The 23,112-nt window shown below is 44.0% G+C and overlaps 1 protein-coding gene across 1 annotated transcript; it reads left to right on the top strand.

The window, feature by feature from the left end:
- Positions 1-611: 611 nt before the first annotated feature.
- Positions 612-21,524, top strand: NLRP9 (NLR family pyrin domain containing 9). The gene is made up of 9 exons (XM_027037417.2): positions 612-995; positions 6,217-7,777; positions 9,810-9,971; positions 10,923-11,090; positions 14,142-14,312; positions 17,600-17,770; positions 19,167-19,337; positions 19,799-19,969; positions 20,917-21,524. Exons 1-9 carry the CDS (start codon positions 716-718, stop codon positions 21,047-21,049), a joined length of 2,988 nt encoding a protein of 995 aa, XP_026893218.2. The 5' UTR covers positions 612-715; the 3' UTR covers positions 21,050-21,524.
- Positions 21,525-23,112: the final 1,588 nt, after the last annotated feature.

The raw sequence follows: 23,112 nt of genomic DNA on the forward strand, positions 1-23,112 counted from the left end.
ATGCTCAAGCCCTGCCCCCTAGTTTTGGCAAGGATGTACCAATGTGACAAGCATTTTAGGTCACAGACAGGTTGTCTATCCCCCCCCAACTCTAGGTGACAGAACGGGGCTCTTCAGGCTGACCCGGGGCCCCCTGTATTTCTAAAATGTAACTGGGGACATGGAGAATTGGAGAACCTCACGTATCAGATAACTAAGGAGAAAGGGTGAAAACACCAGAGAGCTATTTCTCAGACTCGGTTGGTCTGTCGGTTCTGACTTGTGAGATGCACATGACCTGGGGAGAGATATGAAAAACAGAATTTTAACAAGGGGGATTTATGAAAGAGGGAGGAAACTCTGGGTGCCCCAGAGTTTATTTTATTTTATGTTTTTAATTTATTTTGAGAAAGAGAAAGCGAGCAGGGGCGGGGCAGAGAGCGGGAGAGAGAATCCCAAGCAGACTCTTGGGAGTCAGTGCAGAGCCTGACTCATCGCTTGATCTCAGAAACTGTGAGATCATGACCTGAGCCGAAATCAAGAGTCTGACATAGTCGTATGCTTAACCCACTGAGCCACCCAGGTGCCCCAGCAGGATTAGCAATAATTTTAAGCCACTCTCAACTGCAGATTTATCTCTGTAATCACATCATTCTCCCTCAGGTACTACTTATTCCTTGTTTTTGAAGAATTTTTTTCTCTCTGGAGATTTCCAAGTTCACAACCCCAGGGCAAGATGGCTGAATCCTTTTTTTCGGACTTTGGCTTATTGTGGTACCTGGAGGAGCTCAGAAAGGAAGAGTTCTGGAAATTTAAGGAACTCCTCAAGCAAGAACCTCTGCAACTTGAGCTCAAGCCAATCCCATGGACCGAGTTAAAGAAGGCTTCAAGAGAAGATGTAGCAAAGCTGTTGGGCAAACACTACCCAGGAAAGCAGGCATGGGAGCTGACACTGAACCTGTTTCTACAGATTGAGCGGCGTGACCTCTGGACAAAGGCTCAGGAAGAGATCAGAAGTAAGTGTAGGAGGATAAAGGGGGCAGGGACCCGTGGAAGAAGCTTGGTTCACTGGAACCTTGTGAGAATGAAGGGGATAGTATTAAATTAGTGGCTACTCTCCATCAGTTGAGAATGCATTGTGGGTCAAGGGAGCCTTGGAGGTCATGGAATTGTAAGGCAACTCTGGCCATGCATGGGCCAGTGATGGCCTGTGGGCGGGTAGTGTCCTGTTCATCTAAGGGGTGTCTCCCCATTTTCCTGTCAGGAGCTGAGCCCGTGCTCTTACAAGGGATGCTCCGGGTCGGGTGTTCATCACCAGGTGTGCTGAGATAGAGTTGCATTATGGTAGTTGACTGTCCTTTTGACTAGACCTGCTCCAGGGATGAGGCAGAATCCTAACATTAGGAAATAATCAGAGACAGCTTATGTCCCCGGCACTACAGTAAGTGCCATTGATGCCTAATATCTTTTTATTCCCACCACTATCCTGAGGTTTACAAATGGAAAAACCATGGTCCCAACAGCATTTCCTCATGTTAGATGTCTTTTTCAGCAGGGACAGGTCTGACTTGACATCAGTTATTTTTTTTTAATTCTTTTTTATTTTTATTTGTTAACATTTATTCATTTTTGAGAGACAGGGAGAGACTTGAGAGACAGGGCGCGAGCAGGGGAGGGGCAGACAGAGAGGGAGACACAGAATCCGAAGCAGGCTCCAGGCTCCGAGCTGTCAGCACAGAGCCCGACATGGGGCTTGAACTCATGAACCTCGAGATCATGACCTGAGCCAAAGTTGGATGCTTAATCGACTGAGCCACCCATGTGCCCCCAAATCAGTTATTTTTTAAAAAAATATAATTTGTCAAATTGGTTTCCATACAACACTCAGTGCTCATCCCAACAGGTGCCCTCCTCAATGCCCTTCACCCACTTTCCCCTCTTCCCCACCAGCACCCCCCATTCACCCTCAGTTTGTTCTCTGTCTTTAAGAGTCTCTTATGGTTTGTCTCCCTCCCTCTCTGTAACTTTTTTTCCCCCTTTTCCTCCCCCATGGTCTTCTGTTAAGTTTCTCAAGATCCACATATGAATGAAAACATGTGATATCTGTCTTTCTCTGACTTATTTCACTTAGCATAATACCCTTCAGTTCCATCCATGTTGCTGCAAATGGCCAGATTTCATTCTTTCTCATTGCCAAGTAGTATTCCATTGTATATATAAATCACATCTTTATCCATTCATCAGTTGATGGACATTTAGGCTCTTTCCATAATTTATCTATAAAGAACTCACCAAACTCCACGCCTGAAAAGCAAATAATCCAGTGAAGAAATGGGCAGAAGACATGAACAGACACTTTTCCAAATCAGTTATTTTTTGACTCATTGATGGCTCATTTACACCCTCTGCTGGAAGGATACTCCTTAAAAAAAAAAAAGAGAGAGAGAGACAAAATGTCAGACATTTCAAAAAAAAAGTATTTCTTTTTTTTAAAATTTTTTTTCAACGTTTATTTATTTTTGGGACAGAGAGAGACAGAGCATGAACGGGGGAGGGGCAGAGAGAGAGGGAGACACAGAATCGGAAACAGGCTCCAGGCTCCGAGCCATCAGCCTAGAGCCTGACGCGGGGCTCGAACTCACGGACCGCGAGATCGTGACCTGGCTGAAGTTGGACGCTTAACCGACTGCGCCACCCAGGCGCCCCAGTATTTCTTTTTTTAAAAAAAGTTTATTTATTTATTTTGAGAGAGACTGAGACAGCACGTGCGAAGAAGGGGCAGAGGGAGAGAGAGAATCCCAAGCAGGTTTCGCACCATCAGTGCAGGGCCCCTCGTGGGACTTGAACTCACAAACCATGAAATCATGACCTGAACCAAAACCAAGAATCAGTTGCTTAACTGAGCCACCCAGGTGCCTCCAGACAAGTAATTTTTTTTTTCATTTTTAAAAAATTTATTTTTTTAAAATTTACATCGAAGCTAGTTAATATATAGTGCAATAATGACTTCAGGAGTAGAATCCATTGATTCGCTACCTACATATAATACCCAGTGCTCATCACATCAGTGCCCTCCTTTTTTTTATTTTTAAATTTCTAAAAAAATGTTTTTATTTGTTTTTGAAGGACAGAGACAGAGCATGAGTGGGGGAGGAGCAGAGAGAGAGGGAGACACAGAATTTGAAGCAGGCTCCAGGCTCTGAGCGGTTAGCACAGAGCCCGATGCGGGGCTTGAAGTCACAAACTGTGAGATCATGACCTGAGCTGAAGCCAGATGCTCAACCGACTGAGCCACTCAGGCGCCCCTCAAGTGCTCTCCTTAATGCCCATCACTCAATTAGCCCATCTCCCCACTCACCCCTCCTCCAGCAACCCTCAGTTTGTTTTCTGTATTTAAGAGTCTCTTATGGTTTGTCCTCCTCCCTGTTTTTATATTATTTTTGCTTCCCTTCCCTTATGTTCATCTGTTGTATTTCTTTTTTTAAAAAAAATTTTTTTAACGTTTATTTATTTTTGAGACAGAGAGAGACAGAGCATGAATGGGGGAGGGTCACAGAGAGAGGGAGACACAGAATCGGAAGCAGGCTCCAGGCTCTGAGCGGTCAGCACAGAGCCCGACGCAGGGCTCGAACCCACGGACCGTGAGATCATGACCTGAGCTGAAGTCGGACGCTTAACCGACTGAGCCACCCAGGCGCCCCATCTGTTGTATTTCTTAAATCCCACATATGAGTGAAATCATATGATATGTATCTTTCTCTGAGTGACTAATTTTGCTTAGCATAATCCACTTTACTTCCATCCATGTTTTTGCAAATGGCAAGATTTCATTCTTTTTGGTTGCTGAATAATACTCCATTGTGTGTGTATATGTGTGTGTGTGTGTGTGTATACACACACACACACACACATATACACACACCACATTTTCTTTATCCATTCATCCACTGATGGACATTTGGGCTCTTTCCATACTTTGGCTATTGCCGGAAAAGTCATTTTTTAAAAATTTACCTTTGATACAGTAACTCAAAGTTGCAGGATGCTTTGCCCAATTTTACATGTTATTCTCTCATTGATTTTTATCTACTTGTGGGAGTAGACTTCCTATTCTGGTAAGTAAGCCAAGATTCAGATGGATTATAATAGTCCTAAAGTCTCACGACGCAAAGTAGTTGAACCAAGGCATGTCTGCTGGGTTGCGGACCCATCACGCAGTGGCTGGACTGTCAATTGCCACGGCAATTCCTAGGCAGCAAGCTGCTGTTGGGCCAGAGTGCCACATGTCCATAAATGTGGTCCGTGAGGACAGAATAAGCCCAGATGGATTTAGAAGATTCATTGCTCCCTGAATAACAGGAAATGAGATTTATGTTCACATTAGTTCTTCTTGTCCTTTGAGTCTCCCTGGGGGTGCGGAGGGAGGGTTTGGAGGTGGGCTCAGATAGATCTGAGACATAGTTGAGGAACCTGGAGAGTCAGACATCCCGACCTTACCTAACACCCGTTGACAGCCCTGCCCTCTGCCCTCCAGGGACTGACACTAGCTTTATTACCCTGGCAAGTCTCCAGGGAGCGAGAGACATGTCTAAATTTCTCCAGAGGGGAAAGAAACATCCGTTTTTATTGTGAAAACATTTTTAATTATCACTTTTTAAAGTTTGTTGATTTTGAGAGAGAGAGAGAGTGCAAGCAGAGGGGGAGAAGAGAGGGGAGTGGGTGGAGAGAGAATCCCAAGCAGATTCCGCAATGTCAGTGCAGAGCCTGATATGGGGCTTGAACTCACTAACTGTGAGATCATGACCTGAGCCGAAATCAAGAGTCCGATCCCTTCTTTTTTCTTTTCGTGCAAAAAGGTGATTTTATTAAAGCACGCGGACAGGACCCATGGGCAGGAAGAGCTGCACTATAAGTGTGGGGGGCACTGTTGATGGAGTCCAGGGAGATAAAGTCTAGGGGGAGTTTCCAAAGAGACTTTCACATGCTACAGACTTCCTGGAGGCCTAGCTGTTGTCAAGCTAAGGTTGTTTTTCTCTCTAGCAAGGCATTGACATTGAGACAGTAGGGAGTTCCTGGACTTTAGGCTATGATGGGATTGCCTTTTTCTGGTAAGCTGGTGGAGACTTGTTATCAGTTTCACCATTTGTTTTTTTGTCCTTTCTTGTTTTTGGGTAGCTGGGAGTGTCCAAGGAATATCACATATGTCCCACCTGGGGGAGGGCAGTGCTATCTTGTGTTTTCCCTCAGCCTGCTTTACACTCTCTCGACCTTTAAATCTTTAAGGTTGTTGAAGGTAGAAGCTCTCATCTTCCATAGCTTCTTCCTGCTGAGTAGGGGCATAGAAAGAGTCAGATCCTTAACCGACTGAGCTACCCACATGCCCTGAAACACCTGATTTTAGAAACAAATCTTCCTTTGCCCCAGAGAGAGGAAGGGCCGTCGCTACATTCCAAGAATGTTATCTAGTCCTACATCCTTGGACAAAACCATCAGTGCCCTTTGCTTGGAAAACATGCAGAAGAACCTCCCCTACTGTGGTGTAGATTTCTCCGATGCAGGCTATGGTCCTTGACCACATTTGTCATTTTATTTAACCTCCTGTAATGTGTTGCCTTGAACATGGAAGGTACATCGTAAGGGTGGGTTGGAAGAATGATGATTCCGGGGTGCGTTTCTGAAATTAACCTGCAGTCAGCATGGCAGAACAGAAATAGCTTAGACCTTATGGTTTCAAATCAGACAGATGTGCGACAGGCACCTGACCCTAATAGTTATTCACTGTGCGCAAATTAATCAAGAGACACATTCTGCCTCTCTGATTTTTTTGGGTAAAGTGGGAGTAGAACAAATCTCGATGGGTTGTTGACATGAAAGACATAGTAACCATAGTAACATTCTCAGCCCTGGTTCCTGGCGGACACTCGGTAAATGATAGTGGTTATGGGATTCTTCACCGGGGAGATTTTGAATGTGACTCTGAAGCATTCACACAATATATTGCCTTGTAGCTCTGAGATAGGCTTCTGGTTTGGGCTAGGTGCTTACATGGATGTGATTTGAGATAGCTTATGGTCCTAATAAAAACTAAGTTAATTAGCCTGGCCATCCATGGACATACCGTAGTCTTCATACAGGTGCTCAAGTAAATCTCTAGGGATCATTCTGGGTGTCAAAGAATGAGTGCACTTTTTAAAAAAATTTTTTTAACTATCTGGTATTCTACCCCTGTCTACTCAGATAAACCAAACCCATACAGAAATCACATGAGAGAAAAATTCCGTCTCATATGGGAGAAAGAAACCTGCCTTCCAGTTCCCAGTGATTTCTATAAAGAAACCACAAAGAATGAGTATGAAACCCTGAAGGCTGCATATCCTGCCAGCCAGGCTGGAGAGCCCACACCCACGGTGGTCTTGCAAGGTCCAGAAGGGATTGGCAAAACAACCCTTTTGAGGAAAGTCGTACTGGAATGGGCAGAGGGCAACCTTTGGAAGGACAGATTTACATTTATCTTCTTCCTCAATGGCTGTGAAATGAACGCCATTGCAGAGACCAGCTTAGTGGAGCTCATCTCCAGGGACTGGCCTCAGTCTTCAGAGCCGGTCGAGGACATTTTTTCCCAGCCAGAGAGAATCCTGTTCATCATGGACGGCTTTGAGGAACTCAAGTTTGATTTGGAGATTACGACTCAGCTGTGCGATGACCAGAAGCAGCGGAAGCCAATGCAGATTATCGTGAGGAGTTTGCTGCAGAGAAAAATGCTTCCAAAGTCTTCTCTGCTTGTCGCATTGGGAACAGTGGGCATGAGAAGATATTATTTCCTGTTGCAGCATCCAAAATACATAGTCCTCCCAGGATTCTCTCATCATGAAAGGAAGCTGTATTTCTACCATTTCTTCCGCGAGAGGAGCAAAGCCATGAAAGCCTTCAGTTTCGTGAGGGACAACGTCCCGCTCTGTATGTTCTGCCATAATCCTCTTGTATGCTGGCTGGTCTGTACTTGTATGAAATGGCAGCTGGACAAAGGAAAAGAGCTTGAGGTTGCGTCCGAAAGCACCACTTCTTTGTATGCATCCTTTTTAATGAACGTGTTCAAGTCAAGAAATGAAAACTGTCCCCCCAAGCAGAGCAGAGCCCGACTGAGAGGCCTGTGTACCTTGGCTGCAGAGGGGATATGGACGCGCACATTTGTGTTTCGCCACGGGGACCTCAGGAGGAGTGGGGTATCTGAGTCCGATACCTTGATGTGGGTGGGCATGAGACTCCTTCTCAGGAATGGCGACTGTTTTATCTTCATGCATTTGTGCCTCCAAGAGTTTTGTGCCGCCATGTTCTATCTGCTCAGACAACCCGAGGACAATCCTGACCCGGCCATTGGGAGTGTGACCCAGCTTGTAACAGCAGGTGTGAGTCGGGTCCAGAGCCACTTGTCCCAGATGATAACATTCTTGTTTGGAGTTTCAACTGGAAAAATAACCAACATGCTGGAGACGGCCTTTGGTTTTCTCCTGTCCAAAGAGATAAGGCAGGAAATAACCCAGTGCCTTAAAAGTTTAAGTCAGTGTGACACCAATCAGGTTGTGGTGAATTTCCAGGAATTGTTCAGCGGTTTGTTTGAGACCCATGAGAAAGAGTTTGTAAGGCAAGTGATGGATTTCTTCGAGGAAGTTGATATTTACATTGGTAACATTGAAGAATTGGTAATATCAGCATTCTGTATGAAACATTGCCAGAATTTGCAGAAACTTCACCTGTCTATAGAAAATGTCTTTTCAGATGACTCTGGATCCATCACAAAGTGAGTCCCTCTATTAATCACCCCTGTCCCCACCCTACACACACCATACTTGTATCTTGTTTTAGTTCCCAATGGGTCCTCCATGGATGTTTACATTGAAAAAACATGGCTTTTGCAATCAGATTTTTCACGGTCACAGTTTTGGTTTTTAGTTTTTAAATTGAGGTATAATTGACATATAACATTATATTAGTGTCAAGTGAACAACTTCATGATTCAGTATTTTTTTATTTTTATTTTTTTAAGTTTATTTATTTACTGAGAGAGAGAGAGAGAGTTGGGGGCGGGAGGGCAGAGAGAGAGAGGGGGAGAGAGAATCCCAAGCAGGCTCGCACTGTCAGCACAGAGACCAACACGGGGCTCAAACACATGAACTGCAACATCGTGACCAGAGCCTGAATCAAGAGTCAGATGCTTAACCAACTGAGCCACCCAGGCACCCCATAATTCAGTATTTTTAAAAAAACATTTTATTTTATTAAAAAAAAATTTTTTTTTCAACGTTTATTTATTTTTGGGACAGAGAGAGACAGAGCATGAACGGGGGAGGGGCAGAGAGAGAGGGAGACACAGAATCGGAAACAGGCTCCAGGCTCTGAGCCATCAGCCCAGAGCCTGACGCGGGGCTCGAACTCCCGGACCGCGAGATCGTGACCTGGCTGAAGTCAGACGCTTAACCGACTGCGCCACCCAGGCGCCCCTTTAAAAAACATTTTAAATGTTTGTTTATTTTTGAGAGAGAGAGGGCACAAGCAGGGGAGGGGCAGAGAAAGAGGGTGACAGATATCCAAAACAGGCTCTGCACTGACAGCAGATAGTCTGACACAGGGCTCGAACTACAAACCACAAGATCATGACCTGAGCTGAAGTCAGACGCTTAACCCACTGAGCCATCAGGGGACCCTCAGTAATTTTTTATGTTGCAAAATGATCACCTCAATATGTCTAGTTAACAGCTGTCACCACACATAGTTACAAAAATTTTTCTTGTGATGAGAACTTTTTAATTTTTAAATTTCTTATTTTTTAAACAATAAATAAAAAAATATTTATCTATTTTTGAGAGAGAGAGCAAAAGTGAGAGCAGGGGAGGGACAGAGAGAGAGGGAGACACAGAATCCGAAGAAGGCTCCAGGCTCCAAGCTGTCAGCACAGAGCCTGATGTGGGGCTTGAACCCGTGAACTCTGAGATCATAACCTGAGCTGAAGTTGGATGCTTAACTGACTGAGCCACCTAGGCACAACTTATTCTTATTTTTATTTTTTAAAGTTTATTTATTTTTGAAAGAGAGAGAGAGAGAGGAGAGAGAGAGAATCCCAAGCAGGTTCTGCACTGTCAGCACAAAGCCTGATGCGGGGCTTGGACTCCCCAACCTCGAGATCATGATCTGAGCTGAAACTAAGAGACGTTTAACCTACTGTGCCACCCAGGTGCCCTGAGAACTGCTTTTTAAAAGTGAACTCTACACCTCACATGGGGCTCAAACTCAGTCCCAAGGTCAAGAGTCGCACGCTCTATGGAATGAGCCAGCCAGGCGCCCCATGATGAGAACTTTTAAGATCTGCTCTCTTAGCAACTTCCAAAAATGTAATACAGTATTATTAAGTGTAGTCACACCCATGCTGTACATTACATCTCCATGACTTTATTTTGTACCTATATGTTCATATTTTTGGATGTAGTTTCCTGTTTTACTGATGGATCACCAAATCTCAACCTTCATTCATACAACAGTCAGGTATTGTTGCCTAAAACTGGAAGAAAAGGAGGCTGAATAAGCCTGAATAACTTGTCTAGGGTCACTTAGCTAAGTGGTTCAACTGGGGTTTGATTCCCACTGCTCTGGCCTCAGGGTCCTTTCCTTAGCCACTTGACCTGTTAGCTCAGCCAACCTGGCCTTCCCTCTCCTTATTCGGGCCCAGGTGTCTTTTGGGGAGCTTTGGAGGCTCTGGGGATGGTGTTCTGCCTGTTTTGAGAATGTGTTGAGTTGCACTGAGCCACTGGAGAGTCATGGTCTTTGTTCTCCCACAGTGACGAGGAGAAGCTCTCCTTCTGGAAGGACCTTTGTTCTGTGTTCACGGCCAACAAGAACTTTCAGATGTTAGATCTGGACAATTGTATGTTTGACGAGCCCTCCCTGGAAATTCTCTGGAAAGCCCTGGCTCATCCTGTTTGTAAACTCCAAAAGTTCGGGTAGGTTGGATGTTGACCTGTAAACAACTGAGTTTCATCCTTTCTCCTCTGGATTTTTTGGGAAATACCAATGCACAGAGCTGCAGTCCAATGGCTCAAGAAAAATTTGGGGAGCACTTTCCTTGATACCAATATTTTATTGACGAGAAGCAACTGTGAGCAAACTGGGGGACTTTAGGATTGAACATGGTCAACAGGGTAGGTCCCCAGCCACTATAGGTCAGTTTCTATGCACAAATGGGGAAGTGCTTTGTTTTCTGGGGTGGGTGGCCAACATTGGTTCCCCCTTCTTTTTTTAATGTTTATTTACTTGAGAGAGAGAGAGAGAGAGACCGTGAGTGAGTGGAGGGCGCAGAGAGAGAGAGGGAGACACAGAATTACTTACAAGTAGGCTCCAGGCTCTGAGCTGTCAGCACAGAGACCGATGTGGGGCTTGAACTCATGGACAGCGAGATCATGACCTGAGCTGAAGTCAGACACTTAACCGACTGAGCCACCCAGGCGCCCCAAAACCTTAGTTTTTAAACAAATGGATCCTTTCCTTGGGAAACATGGTTCTTCTTGGAGAGTTAACTCAAATACGTGCATCCCCATTGTATGTTAAGCTCCGGCCTGGACCTGTGGGTGCAAAGATGCACAAGCATCATGTCCCCATCCTGACGGTGCTTAGAATTTAAGCACCCCTTCCAGTATGGTTCACTCCCTTCCAGTATGGACGGTGGTGTGTGGCCATGCAGGGACTAGCAAGAAAGGAGAGAACCGAGCAGCTGAGCCTCTGTGTTTGTCTGCTGTCTGAAAACCCCGGGTAGAGAGAATTTACAGGTGGCAGTAACGGGATATCTACAAACAGTGTTGTGAGCCTAAGCATGGTAGACAGGTGGGAGGAATTGTGTAAGATGTATCTTCCTTTGTGCTTGGACTCTGCTGCATGAGTTTCCACATTTTTTCTAGGTATAATTTTGCATCTTATGTTGGAAATGGCCCAGATTTCTTTGAGGCCATTCTTCACAACCCTTATCTGAAATGCCTGAACCTGCACGGCACTAGACTCTCCCTTGTGAACGTCAGGCAGCTGTGTGAGACGCTGAAGCACCCCGTGTGCATCGTGGAACAGCTGATGTGAGTCTTGGCTTGTCCGCACTCAGTGATGTTTCTTGTCCAGCATGGAATTTTCCGTGGAATGTGCCCATTTCTTTCCTGCATCAGTCTTTTGTCTCTTACATGGTACATTTTCCATCTCAGCCTCTCCAGATCTCAGAAGAGTGATCTTCAGACCTCTCAGAAGGCTTGTTACAGCTTTCCCTCCTTTGGTAGTCACTTGGATTACTTCTCGTGGACACCTTACCTTCCTCTTCTTGGTTCTGTCCTCAACCACCTGTGCCAAAACCAAAACTCCATTTTTTCCCCTGAAGATATTCATAGACACTTAAAATGAGAAATCATATCAATGACCACAAGTGTACTTATGTCAATCTGGTAGGTGACAACATGGAAGCCAGAGGGAAAGCATTTTGCCTCAGATCATTTCTTCCTCTTGAAAATTATCTGGGATGCCTCTACCTACCATAGTTGGGTGGTTTCTAGACAGGATTGATCCATCTTTTTAGCAGAAAGAAAAAGGGGGGTGTAACTGAGAAACAACTCATTAAACCCACCTGGAGAATATGCTCTTCTCTCCCCTGCTTCAGAGTCTCTTCTTTGCTGGAAAAGTTGCAAATGTAATTGACAGATTCACATACACTTGGTTAACTGTAACTTGGCTGAGATCCATCAGGAGAGAGAGGTGCATTCCGTGCATGAGTTGTTTGAACACACAGGCTTTCTGTAGATCCTTTTCCTCATTTGAACTCTTTCCATATCATGACTTTTTTTTTTTCAACTCTAGCTCTCTCTAGTGATGGGGAACTTAGAAAATTCCTGAGTATTTTGCTCCATTTCATGTTAGGCCATTTGCACAGGGTTTTAATATTCCACATTAGCATAAGAATTGGGGAACAGATCTAGGAAACCAGGGGTCATTTGTAGACATTTACTGAGGGAAACTTTGCCTCTTTGGGGCAGACCAATTGTAATCTTGACTTCAGTTTGGTATTAGGGGTGGGAAGTCCCCCAAATCAGGTTCCCCCCAGACCATTAGTTCTCAACAGAGGGCAGTTTTTTCTCTTAGGAAATGTCAGCATCTGGACGTTTTTAATGGTCATCATTGCCTTGGAAGGATGCTACAGGCATGTAGTGAGTGGAGGTCAGGGGTGCTACTCTTAGCATCCAATAACATCCAGGACAGGTCCCACAACAAAGAGTTTTCCAGTTCAAAATGTCAATAGTGCTGAGATTGAGAAAGCTGCTCTAGCCTATGATATGTCCTATTTTCTTAAAAAATATTTTTTATTTTTAAGTCATCTCTACACCCACCAGGGGGCTTGAATTCACACCCCTGAGATCAACAATTGCATTCTCCACCAATTGAGCCAACCAGGTGACCCCACAAGATGCTCTTTTCAGCTGTATTAAGGCTTCTCAACCTTAGAACTATTGACAGATAATCAGATTTATTGAGCTCCAGATCATTCTTTGCTGTGGGGGGAGGGGCTGTCCACAACAACGTAGGATGTTGAACAGCATCCCTGGCCTCCATCTACTAGATGCTAGTAGCACCCCTCTTCCTAGTTGTGACAACCAACAATTTCTCCAGACACTGACAAATGTCCCCCTGGGGTAAAAAATCATCCCCCTGTTGAGAACCACTGGCTCTGATTTTTTTTTTTTAATTTACATCCAAATTAGTTAGCATATAGTACAACAATGATTTCAGGAGTAGATTCCTTAATGCCCCTTATCCATTTAGCCCATCCTCCCTCCCACAACCCCTCAGTAACCCTCTGTTTGTTCTCCATATTTGAGAGTCTCTTCTGTTTTGTCCCCCTCCCTCTTTCAGTATTATTTTTGCTTCCCTTCCCTTATGTTCATCTGTTCTGTGTCTTAAAGTCCTCATATGAGTGAATTCATATGATGTTTGTCTTTCTCTGACTGACTAATTTCGCTTAGCATAATACCCTCCAGTTCCGTCCATGTAGTTGCAAATGGCAAGATTTCACTCTTATTGATTGCTGAGTAATACTCCATTGTATATACATACCACATCTTCTTTATCCATTCATCCATTGATGGACATTTGGACTCTTTCCATACTTTGGCTATTGTTGATGGTGTTGATAAAAACATTGGGGTGCGTGTGTCCCTCTGAAACATTTCTGTACCCCTTGGGTAAATACCTAGTAGTGCAATTGCTGGGTCATAGGGTAGTTCTATTTTTAATTTTTTGAGGAACCTCCATTCTGTTTTTCAGAGTGGCTGCACCAGTTTGCATTCCCTTGCATTCTCTTGGAAAAGAGATCCTCTTTCTCTGCATCCTCGCCAACATCTGTTGTTGTCTGAGTTGTTAATGTTAGGCATTCTGACAGGTGTGAGGTGGTATCTCAATGCGATTTTGATTTGTATTTCCCTGATGATGAGTGATGTTGAGCAGTTTTTCATGTGTCGGTTGCCCATCTGGATGTCTTCTTTGGAGAAGTGTCTGTTCATGTCTTTTGTCCATTTCTTCACTGGATTATTTGTTTTTTGGGTGTTGAGTTTGATAAATTCTTTATAGATTTTGGATGCTAACCCTTTATCTGATATGTCATTTGCAAATATCTTCTCCCATTCCATTGGTTGCCTTTTAGTTTTGCTGATTGTTTCCAGATTTTTTCCTAACTTCAGTGGAAAGCAATAGGGATAAATAAATAGAGTCATGTAATTACATTTGTGCTTTTATTTTTATTTTATTTAAAAAAAATTTAAATACTTCTTTATTTTTGAGAGAGAGACACACAGAATTTGATTGGGGAGGGGCAGAGAGAGAGGGAGACACAGAATCTGAAGCAGCCTGCAGACTCTGAGCTGTCAGTACAGGGCCCCATGTGGGGCTCGAACTCATGAACAGTGAGATCATGACCTGAGTCAAAGTCGGATGCTTAACCGACTGAGCCAAGCAGGGGTCCTGCCACATTTGTGCTTTTCAAGTCTGGAATGTAGATGGTGGATTTGCTGGTGTAAGACTGGAAGCTGGGATATGGTCCGTGGCCGCTCAAAGCCTGTGGTCACATCCTGCAACATGTGTCTCACATGCAGGCTGGGGAGGTGTGACATCACAGCAAAAGCTTGCAACGATATTGCCTCGGTCCTGGTCTGCAACAAGAATCTGAAGCTTCTCTCCCTGGTGGAAAACCCTCTGAGGAATGAAGGCATGCTGATGCTGTGTGATGCCCTGAAGCACCCAGACTGTGCCCTGGAGACACTGCTGTGAGTCCATCTGGGGAAAGTGGGCTCTGGGGAGACTGTCGACATGTACCTGTGGACCCATCAATAGTGGAGGTAATCAACTGCTCACTGAGGGAGACTGCAGAACGCAGAGTCTATAGTCAGACCTGCCTTTCCATGCCTCAGTTGCCCTGTCAGTAAAATGGAGCTAGTACAACACCTCCTCCATAGCGGCACCATGAGGTTGAATTCGAGAGTTGGAGACCCACCCTTAGGTACCTCATGTCTACTTGAGAGCCCAGTAAATCCTGGTTATTGTGAACAAGGACCATGCTTTAGATACAATTGGTGCTGGGGAGAGGGAGCGTGTAAACATCTAAGACAAGGCATTCATTTGGTCTGTTTTAGGAGCAAGGTTTGCACGTTCTAGGTTATTACTGGGGCCCTCCAGAGCTGCCATTTCTCTCATGCTGCAAATATGCACAGTGGAGTTCTTCCTCTGTGGTGGGCGGTTGGCCAGGGCAGCGGTAGAGTGGGACCCCTGTTTGCCCAGTGAGGCCACATGGGAAACTTAGTGTTAAATCAGGTGGAATGTCGTGGTGCTTCCACGTGGGGGCAGGTGCAAGAACGCCAAATCCGTGGGTGTGCATGAGCAACCCAGAAACAGCTGTGTTGTGTGTGCACACACATGCATGTATGTGTGCCCATAGGTCTGTGCATCACACACTCACACACACACACACACACACACACACACAGTGGCATCTAAGACAGGAAAGGGAAAGAATACTACCACTGAGATGACATTCTAGACTGTATAGGAAAATCAACAGTGAAATATGTTCCAGGAACATTAAACACTAAAACCAAACCATGAAAGAAAGAACCACCCCCCCCCAACTTTGATCTATAAAGATTAGAATGAAAAACCATTGGGGGTACAAAAGAAATGACATATTGGAAGGTGGAAAGATTTGGCTGTGAAATAAGTGGCTGATGTTATACAATGAATAGAATTAACATGTACTTGATGACCAGCAATTAAAATGGGCTGTATTTTTCTTTCTTAAAAAAATTTTTTTTAATGTTTATTTATTCTCGAGAGAGAGACAGACAGAGATGGGGTGTGAGTGGGAGAGGGGCAGAGAGAGAGGGAGACACAGAATCTGAAGTAGGTTCCAGGCCCTGAGCTATCGGCGCAGAGCCCAATGCAGGGCTTGAACTCACAAACTGTGAGGTCATGACCTGAGCCGAAGTTTGATGCTTAACAGACTGAGCCACCCAGGTGCCTCTCAAATGGGCTGTAGTTTTCTAAAGGGTTCTTCCAGATCCATCACTTAACATGGTTTTTTTGTTTATTTGTTTGTTTTTACATCATAATCAGTATTCCTTAAAAATAGGTGGAATTTGGGCCGTCTGGGTGGCTCATTTGATTGAGCATCTGACTTTTGATCTCAGCTCTGGTCTTGATCTCAGGGTTGTGAGTTCAGGCCCTGTGCTGGGCTCCATGCTGAGCGTGAAGCCTATTTAAGAAAGAAAAAGTGGAAGTTAAGAAACAAAGCAAACAAACAACTGAATGAAAACAGAGAGAAAATGCCAGACTCTTAAAAAAATATTTGTTTATTTTTGAGAAAGAGTGAGAGCATGCACACAAGTGAGTAGAGAAGGGGCAGAGAGAGAGGGAGACACAGAATCCAAAGCAGGCTCCAGGCTCCGAGCTGTTAGCACAGAGCCCGACAGAGCGCTTGAACTCACAAATCATGAATTTATGACCTGAGCCAAGGTTGGATGCTTAACTGACTGAGCCACCCAGGTGCCCCCAGATTCTTAAATACCGAGAACAAATTGGTGGTTGCCAGAAGGGAGGTAGGTGGCGGGATGGGTGAAATAATGAATTATGTGATGGGGATGAAGAATACATTTACCGTGATGCTCACTGAGTAATTAATATACAGAATTGTTGAATCATTTTATTGTACATCTGAGGCTATTATAACCCTGTATGTTAATTATACTTCAATAAAAAAAAACTTTTTTAATGAAAGACTGCTGAACATGTACAAATGTCACTAGTAATTTTAAAAGTAAAAATGTTCAACAAAATAATGCTCTTTATAATGAATGCTCAAAAATTTTAAATATATTCCACTTGGCCAGGATTCTGCCAAATGGACAAATTTATACAATGATTGGGAGTATTCATTTGTTGAAGTTTTTTGCAAAGTATGTTAGCAAATAAAGTGAAATGAAAAGTCTTAATAGAAAGCCTTAAAAAAGCACTAAAAAAAATTAGAGGCAAGGTAGTAATTCAATATAACTTAAAATGGCAGAAAGTATAAAGAATACAAGTGGAGATATTTAGGAAATATATACAGTAGTGAAGCCACTGGAGATTATCTTATGCAACCATTAACGTATTAATGAATTTTCAAAATACGTATCAGTGAAGTTTCAAAATTCAAAATACTTATTTCATCGAAAAAAGTATGAAGTACGTGCCATTGGCTGATCTTAAACACGAGAAGATGGGAAGAAAAATCCATCATAGATGAGCAGTGTTTGTTTATCAGAGACTTGTGCTTGCTTCCTGCCAGAGGTCATGCTCAGGGGTCCCCTGAAGCCCAGGCAAACAACCAGAGTGAGTGAGGGGCTGGGTGGAGGTGCTGGTGAGTTGGACAGTGCCTGCCCCTGCCACATGGGAGTTTCTGTTCCCCGCTGTTTCTGTTCCCCGCCGTGTGTCTTTTGCTGCGTGACCACCTGCCACGGAGTTTCAGGTAGCTGGCTTGTCTGTGGGAGGTAGAGGTAGGAAATTCCCTGTGAAATCTCTTGGTTCTTACATGTTGACCGCTAATTAAAAACAAAACAAAACATGTCAAACATAATAGCAACTAAATTCACTACATCCAGGGGTAACATTCACTCGTGAGCTGCTGGTGTCTTACGCTTCCCGCTGCTTTCCAAATTTCCAACAGTGGGTATAACCAGAGAAATCATGTTAAATACGATGTCATCCAGCACATTCCACCACATGATAAGCACAACAAGTCCCTAGAAGGGATGACTTTGGCTAAGGTCACCTAGCCGGTGGTGACCTGAGTTGAAGCTGGAATCTGAGATTCTGTTGTCCAGTTTGGGACGCCCCATTCCAGATCCCACATTCTTGCTTCTGTGTTTGTGCAGCTGTCGGGTGTTCTAATTCTCTTACTTTTCTCAAGTGACTCTGGAGTATGAGGAATAACTTGCATGTGGCTTCATGAAAAGGTTACCAGTTGGAGCCTGAGCGGGTTGACAAGTTGAATGTGTGTGTGTGTGTGTGTGTGTCTTTGCAGGCTGATGTGCTGTGGCCTCACCTCTGTGGCTTGCGACTACCTCTCCCAAGCCCTTGTGTGCAACACATCCCTGTCCGTGCTCGATCTGGAGTCAAATCTCCTGGAAGATAGTGGAGTGGCATCTCTTTGTGAGGCACTGAAGCATCCAAATTGCAACATCGAGCAGCTGTGGTAGGTCTGGCTATGATTTGCATGAATGTCAGAGTATCCTTTTTGGATATCAGCACCCTGAAAAGGAAACAGGAAGGGGGAACATCACGGGGTGTGCTGAAAAAAGCAAGGCCCTGCCTGATACTTGCAGGGGTGTCCAGTGGTACTCACGTGTGTCTTGACCAAAGAGCTTGACAGGTCTTGGGTAGGACACACTGCTCTGGAGTTGGGTCTCTGACCTCAGGAAGGCCAGAAATGGAATCTCCTGTGCCTTAGGCTAGCCAATGAACATGTGAGGATGCCTCACCTCTCCTCCAGTGTGACGTGAGGATAATTATGTTTCCCATGTCAAAGAATTGAGGTGACCAGCGGGAATAGTGCACATAAAGAACTATTACCAATGACTTACCCAAAATAAACAATCAATAAATGATGGCAGGAGGCATAGCATTATTGCTTCTACTGGGCACTGGAAACTCTTCTGGGTAGATAAGATGATGAATTAGTAAATGAAACACTCTAATATCTCTGTTTCCATGGAAGTCAATTTTATGGGGTCTCTCTCTCTCTCTCTCTCTCTCTCTCTCTCACACACACACACACACACACGCACACACGAGTGTGGGCTGCAAGTATGTGTGTATATATCATGGTTTATCAATCTTAGCACTATGACATTTGACCTGCATCATTCTTTATTGTGGGGACCAGCTGTCCTGTAGGATCTTTTATAGGATGTTTAGCACCATCCCTGGCTTCTACCCACTAGATGCTGTTATACCCTCTTTCCCAGTATGGCAGACCAACATTGTTTGTGGACATTGCCCAAAGTCCCCTGGGGCAGGAGGGAGGGACAAAAATCATTCCTGCTTGAGAACCACAGAAACACATACACACATATATCAGACAGATACATACACACACACACACACATATATAACATATGTATGTCTAGGTATGTCCATACATGTGTATGTGTCCATACAGACTTATGAATATATGCATACATTATATAAGACTTATGAACATATGTATACATATGTTGTGGGTGATAAATACTGTGGAGAGCTTGGAGGTAGGACAGAGACTGGGGACATGATGCTATATAAAATAGTGAGAAAGGTCCTCACCAAAGGTGATGTTAGTGCAGGGAGTTGAAGGCAGTGAGGGAGTAACCCCACTGATACTTGGGCAGGAGCATTCAACCAGCAAGAACAGGTACAGAGGCCCTGGGAGAGCAGAGACAGGCAGCAGAATCACAGCCGAGCATATTGGGCAGGAAGGCGGAGGAAACATCACCATCGTCATCTCAGAAATACTCAGGGACATCTTCCTTCATATGCATAATTGAAAATAAGCTAAGCTGTGCAAGATGGGACCTCATGATTGTATCTCTTGGTGTGTATTTTCTCCCCAGGTTGTCGGATTGTTACCTTACTCCTCTTTGTTGCAAGCACCTCTCTGCTGTTCTTGTTTGCAATGAAAAACTAAAGACCCTGAAACTAGGGAGCAATGACATACAAGACGCCGGAGTCAAGGAATTATGTGAAGCTCTGAAGCATCCGAACTGTAAAGTAGAGACTCTTGGGTGAGCGTCACTGATTATCTTTATGAGAAGTCTTGCCCATTTCAAGAATAAGAAAGGCTTGAGGATTAGTGGTACTTAGGGGAAGCAGGTTTAAAACCATGTGTGTCTGGAATGATCTGATTAGCAAAATGCCGTACTGTGAAGCCAGGGCTTACTCAACTTTGGCTCCATTGACATTTGGGACTGAGTAGTTCTTTGCTGTGGTGGGGAAGGGGCTGTCCTGTTCACTGTATGATGTTCAGCTGTATCCCTGGCTTCTTTCTACCTGAGAGATGCCAGCAGCACTGTCCAGGTGTGTCAGATGTCTTCCCATGTTGCCACATGTCCCCCAGGGGACACAATGGCCCTGGTTGAGAACCAGTGGTCTAGACTCTAAAGTTTCCTGCTCAGAGGCGTGGAATTGGCATCTCACGGTGGTGTGCCTTCTGGCCTGCCAAAGCTGCTGTGTTTCCCTGTTGCAGGCTGGAAATATGTCACCTCACCACTGCCTGTTGTGAGGCCCTGGCCTCGGCCCTCACTGGCTGCAAATCACTGAGGAACCTGAACCTGGATTGGATTAGCTTGGACCATGATGGGGCAGTGGTGCTTTGTGAAGCCATGTGCCACCTGGACTGCACCCTGCAGCGGCTTGGGTGAGTGGACGCCATTTCCCTTGTTGGTGAGACACCTCAGAGTGAGTGAGGTTAGTCTACGGTAGGTTTTTCTCACTCTTGGCGTGACTGACATTTGGGTTGGAGGGTTCTTTGCTATGGGGGTATCCTGTGCATTGCAGGATGTTAAGCAGTGTCTCTGGCCTCTTCCTGCCCGTTACGTGCCCGTAGCACCTTCCTCTGGTCATGATGATAAAAAGTGGAAACGTTGAGGTTGCTGAGAGCCAAGATTTTAATTGTTCTCACCACAAAAAAGGAAATTATAATAATGTGACATGATGGATGTTGCTAACACTAAGTTGGCAATATATAGATGTATCAAACCAACGTTGTACATTTTAAGCTTATCCAATGTTATGTATCCATCGTATCTCAATAAAATAATAATTTGAAAATTAATAATTTATGAAAAAAGAATAGCTATGACATCCGTTCCTTGAAGTAAAACACAAATGTCTCCTGACCTTGTCACACGTCCTCTGAGAGGCAAAATTGCCCAGGTGAGAACTGCCACCTTCCTATAAACACCATCTCCTGGCTTGTATTGCCCGTAAAGATGTAACCTCATCATGGACATGACAGATGGGTCTATAAAGGGCTGAGCAGTTTTGACCCAGAAGCACTTTCCTAGAAGAGTAGCAGTCAGTGTTATTCTGAACATGATATTTGCATGTACAGTGTATGTATTTGGCATCTGTAGAATGAATATTTGGGTACCCTCCATATGCCAGGCCCCTGCATGATATGCTGATGAGGAACAGAATGATTCACAACCTATGCAACTCTGCACATTCCTACCCTTTCTCCACTCATTCACAATGATTTTCCCAGTCACTTCTAGGAAAGAATGGATTGGGAAGCAGCACTGGGATGTAGAGAGGCAAACGATGATGCATGAAGTCAAGAAAATGTGCTTTCTGTTTTCCCAGGCTGGACAAATCTGCGTTTGATGAGGAGACTCAGATGCTACTGACTGCTGTGGAAGAGAAAAATCCCCACCTGACCATTTCCCACCAACTTTGGGTCAACGAAGAGTACAGGGTCAGGGGTGTGCTCTCTTGATGGGGAGCACCTCAAGTAAATGTCTCACAAAGGCTTCTCCTTAGTCACAGTGGGTGTTCTCATCCTGACATACCCTGTCCTATAAACTGTAATTCATGGCTGTGGGGGATGTGATTTCAGACCTGTCCCTTTACAGCGTCCTAGCGATGTGACAGTGGAATGTGACTCAGTTTATAAGTGTCAACTGTGCCTAAGTCCCCACCCCCATCTTTAAAATTCCCACCCTCCCTTGCAGTATTTAGAGGAATACATTAAATGGATAAACACTTTGGAAAGCATGACTTTATTTTCTTAGTGGGTGTCTTGGGATGGAGGTAGGCGCTTGGATTTGAAGGAACCATAATCCTCTGACAATTTTGACTTAGAAGTGATGGTAGAATGTGTCAATAGATTTTAGGTTTTATTTGCTGTCCCTACATCCAGCATCCACCCAAACTTTCCATTTTTAGTTTGTACAAATTGAAATTTGATCAGTTTTGTGGTCAAATAATAAAAATACATTTCCAAATCTCGACATATCTTTTATTTTTATTTTTTCAAATATTTCTTTATTTTTGGGGAGAGTGCAAGCAGGGGAAGGGCAGAGAGAGGGGAACAGAGGATCTGAAGCGGGCTCTGTGCTGACAGGTTGACAACAGCAAGCCTGATGTGGGGCTTGAACTCATGAACTGTGAGATCATGACCTGAGTTGAGGTTGGATGCTCAACTGACTGAGCCACTCAGGTGCCCCTCTACATATCCTTTAGAATATGCTACTCCAACAGCTTTTAAAAAAAATTCAATATTCTTCAGGTGCCTGGGTGACTCAATTTGTTAATCTGACTCTTGATTTTAGCTCAGGTCATGATCTCACGGTTCATGAGATCTAGCCCTGTGTCAGGCTCTGCACTGATAGTGTGGAACCTGATTGGGATTCTCTCTCTTCCTCTCTCTCTCTGACCCTCTCCCTCCCTCTCAAAGTAAATAATAAACATAAAAGAAAATTCAGTATTCTTTTTTTCACTTGCATCTACAGACTTTAATTCAGTGTTTTCTTTTTCAAATATACATAAATACATTGCTTAATTAAATATGGCCTAGTTTTCTGTTGCCTCTACCATAAATTATTCATGCCTTATTGACCCTATATAGAACTCAATTTTGGTTGAATATTAAAAATTTATTTATTTTTAATTTTTTTCAAATTTATTAAAAAATTTTTTTTCATTTATTTATTTTTGAGAGAGTGAGACAGAGCACAAGCAAGGGAGGGGCAGAGAGAGAAGGAGACACAGAATCTGAAGCAGGCTTCAGGCTCTGAGCAAGTGTTCAGCACAGAGCCCGACATGGGGCCTGAACCTACAAACTGCAAGATCATGACCTGAGCTGAAGTCGGTCACTTAACTGAGCCACACAGGTGCCCCTAAAATTTATTTATTATTTAATTTACATCCAAGTTAGTTTGTATATGGTGCAACAATGATTTCAGGAGTAGATGCCACTTACCCATTTAGCCCATCCCCCCTCCCACAAACTTTTAGCAAACTTTATTTTTCAGAGCAGTTTTAGGTGCACAGCAAAATCAAGAGGAAGGTACAGAGATTTCCCATACATCCCTTGACCCTATTTATGCCCCCATAAATTGACAAATCTCAGTCCTGACTCTCTCCCACTTGTGTTGTATTTGTTGTTGCCATTGTTGAAATTGGCAAGCTTATTCTAAAAATGTTAAAATGCAAAAAAATGTAGAATATCCAAACCAATCTTGAAAAGCAACTAATTGACTTGCCATAATTAACGTTCATAGGATTGAGGGCCATCTTCTCATCTTGTGAATTTTCTCTTTAATGTTTTGCCCAATTTTCTATTTGCTTTATGGCCTTTTCCTTGATTTTAAAGAATCTCATGCTACCCTACCATCTGTCCTACATATTACTTCTCCCTGAATCTTGTGTGTACATCTGGGAATACTTCTTCCCAAGGCAAAGTCTGAAAATAAAGGACAGCCTGGTTGACTGATGAGAGACGAGGGAGCAGTGCCCTCTGGATGATTTGGGAAGCAGGTCACAACCTCCTGTGGAGGT

Source organism: Acinonyx jubatus, chromosome E2 (genome assembly GCF_027475565.1).
Source record: "Acinonyx jubatus isolate Ajub_Pintada_27869175 chromosome E2, VMU_Ajub_asm_v1.0, whole genome shotgun sequence".
Classification (NCBI taxonomy): Eukaryota; Metazoa; Chordata; class Mammalia; order Carnivora; family Felidae; genus Acinonyx; species Acinonyx jubatus.

Coding starts and splice junctions, on each gene's coding strand:
- NLRP9 (XM_027037417.2), top strand. CDS start 716: ATGGCTGAATCCTTTTTTTCGGACTTTGGCTTATTGTGGTACCTGGAG. Junction 11,091..14,141: donor TGCATCGTGGAACAGCTGAT/GTGAGTCTTGGC, acceptor TCTCACATGCAG/GCTGGGGAGGTGTGACATCA. Junction 14,313..17,599: donor TGTGCCCTGGAGACACTGCT/GTGAGTCCATCT, acceptor GTGTCTTTGCAG/GCTGATGTGCTGTGGCCTCA.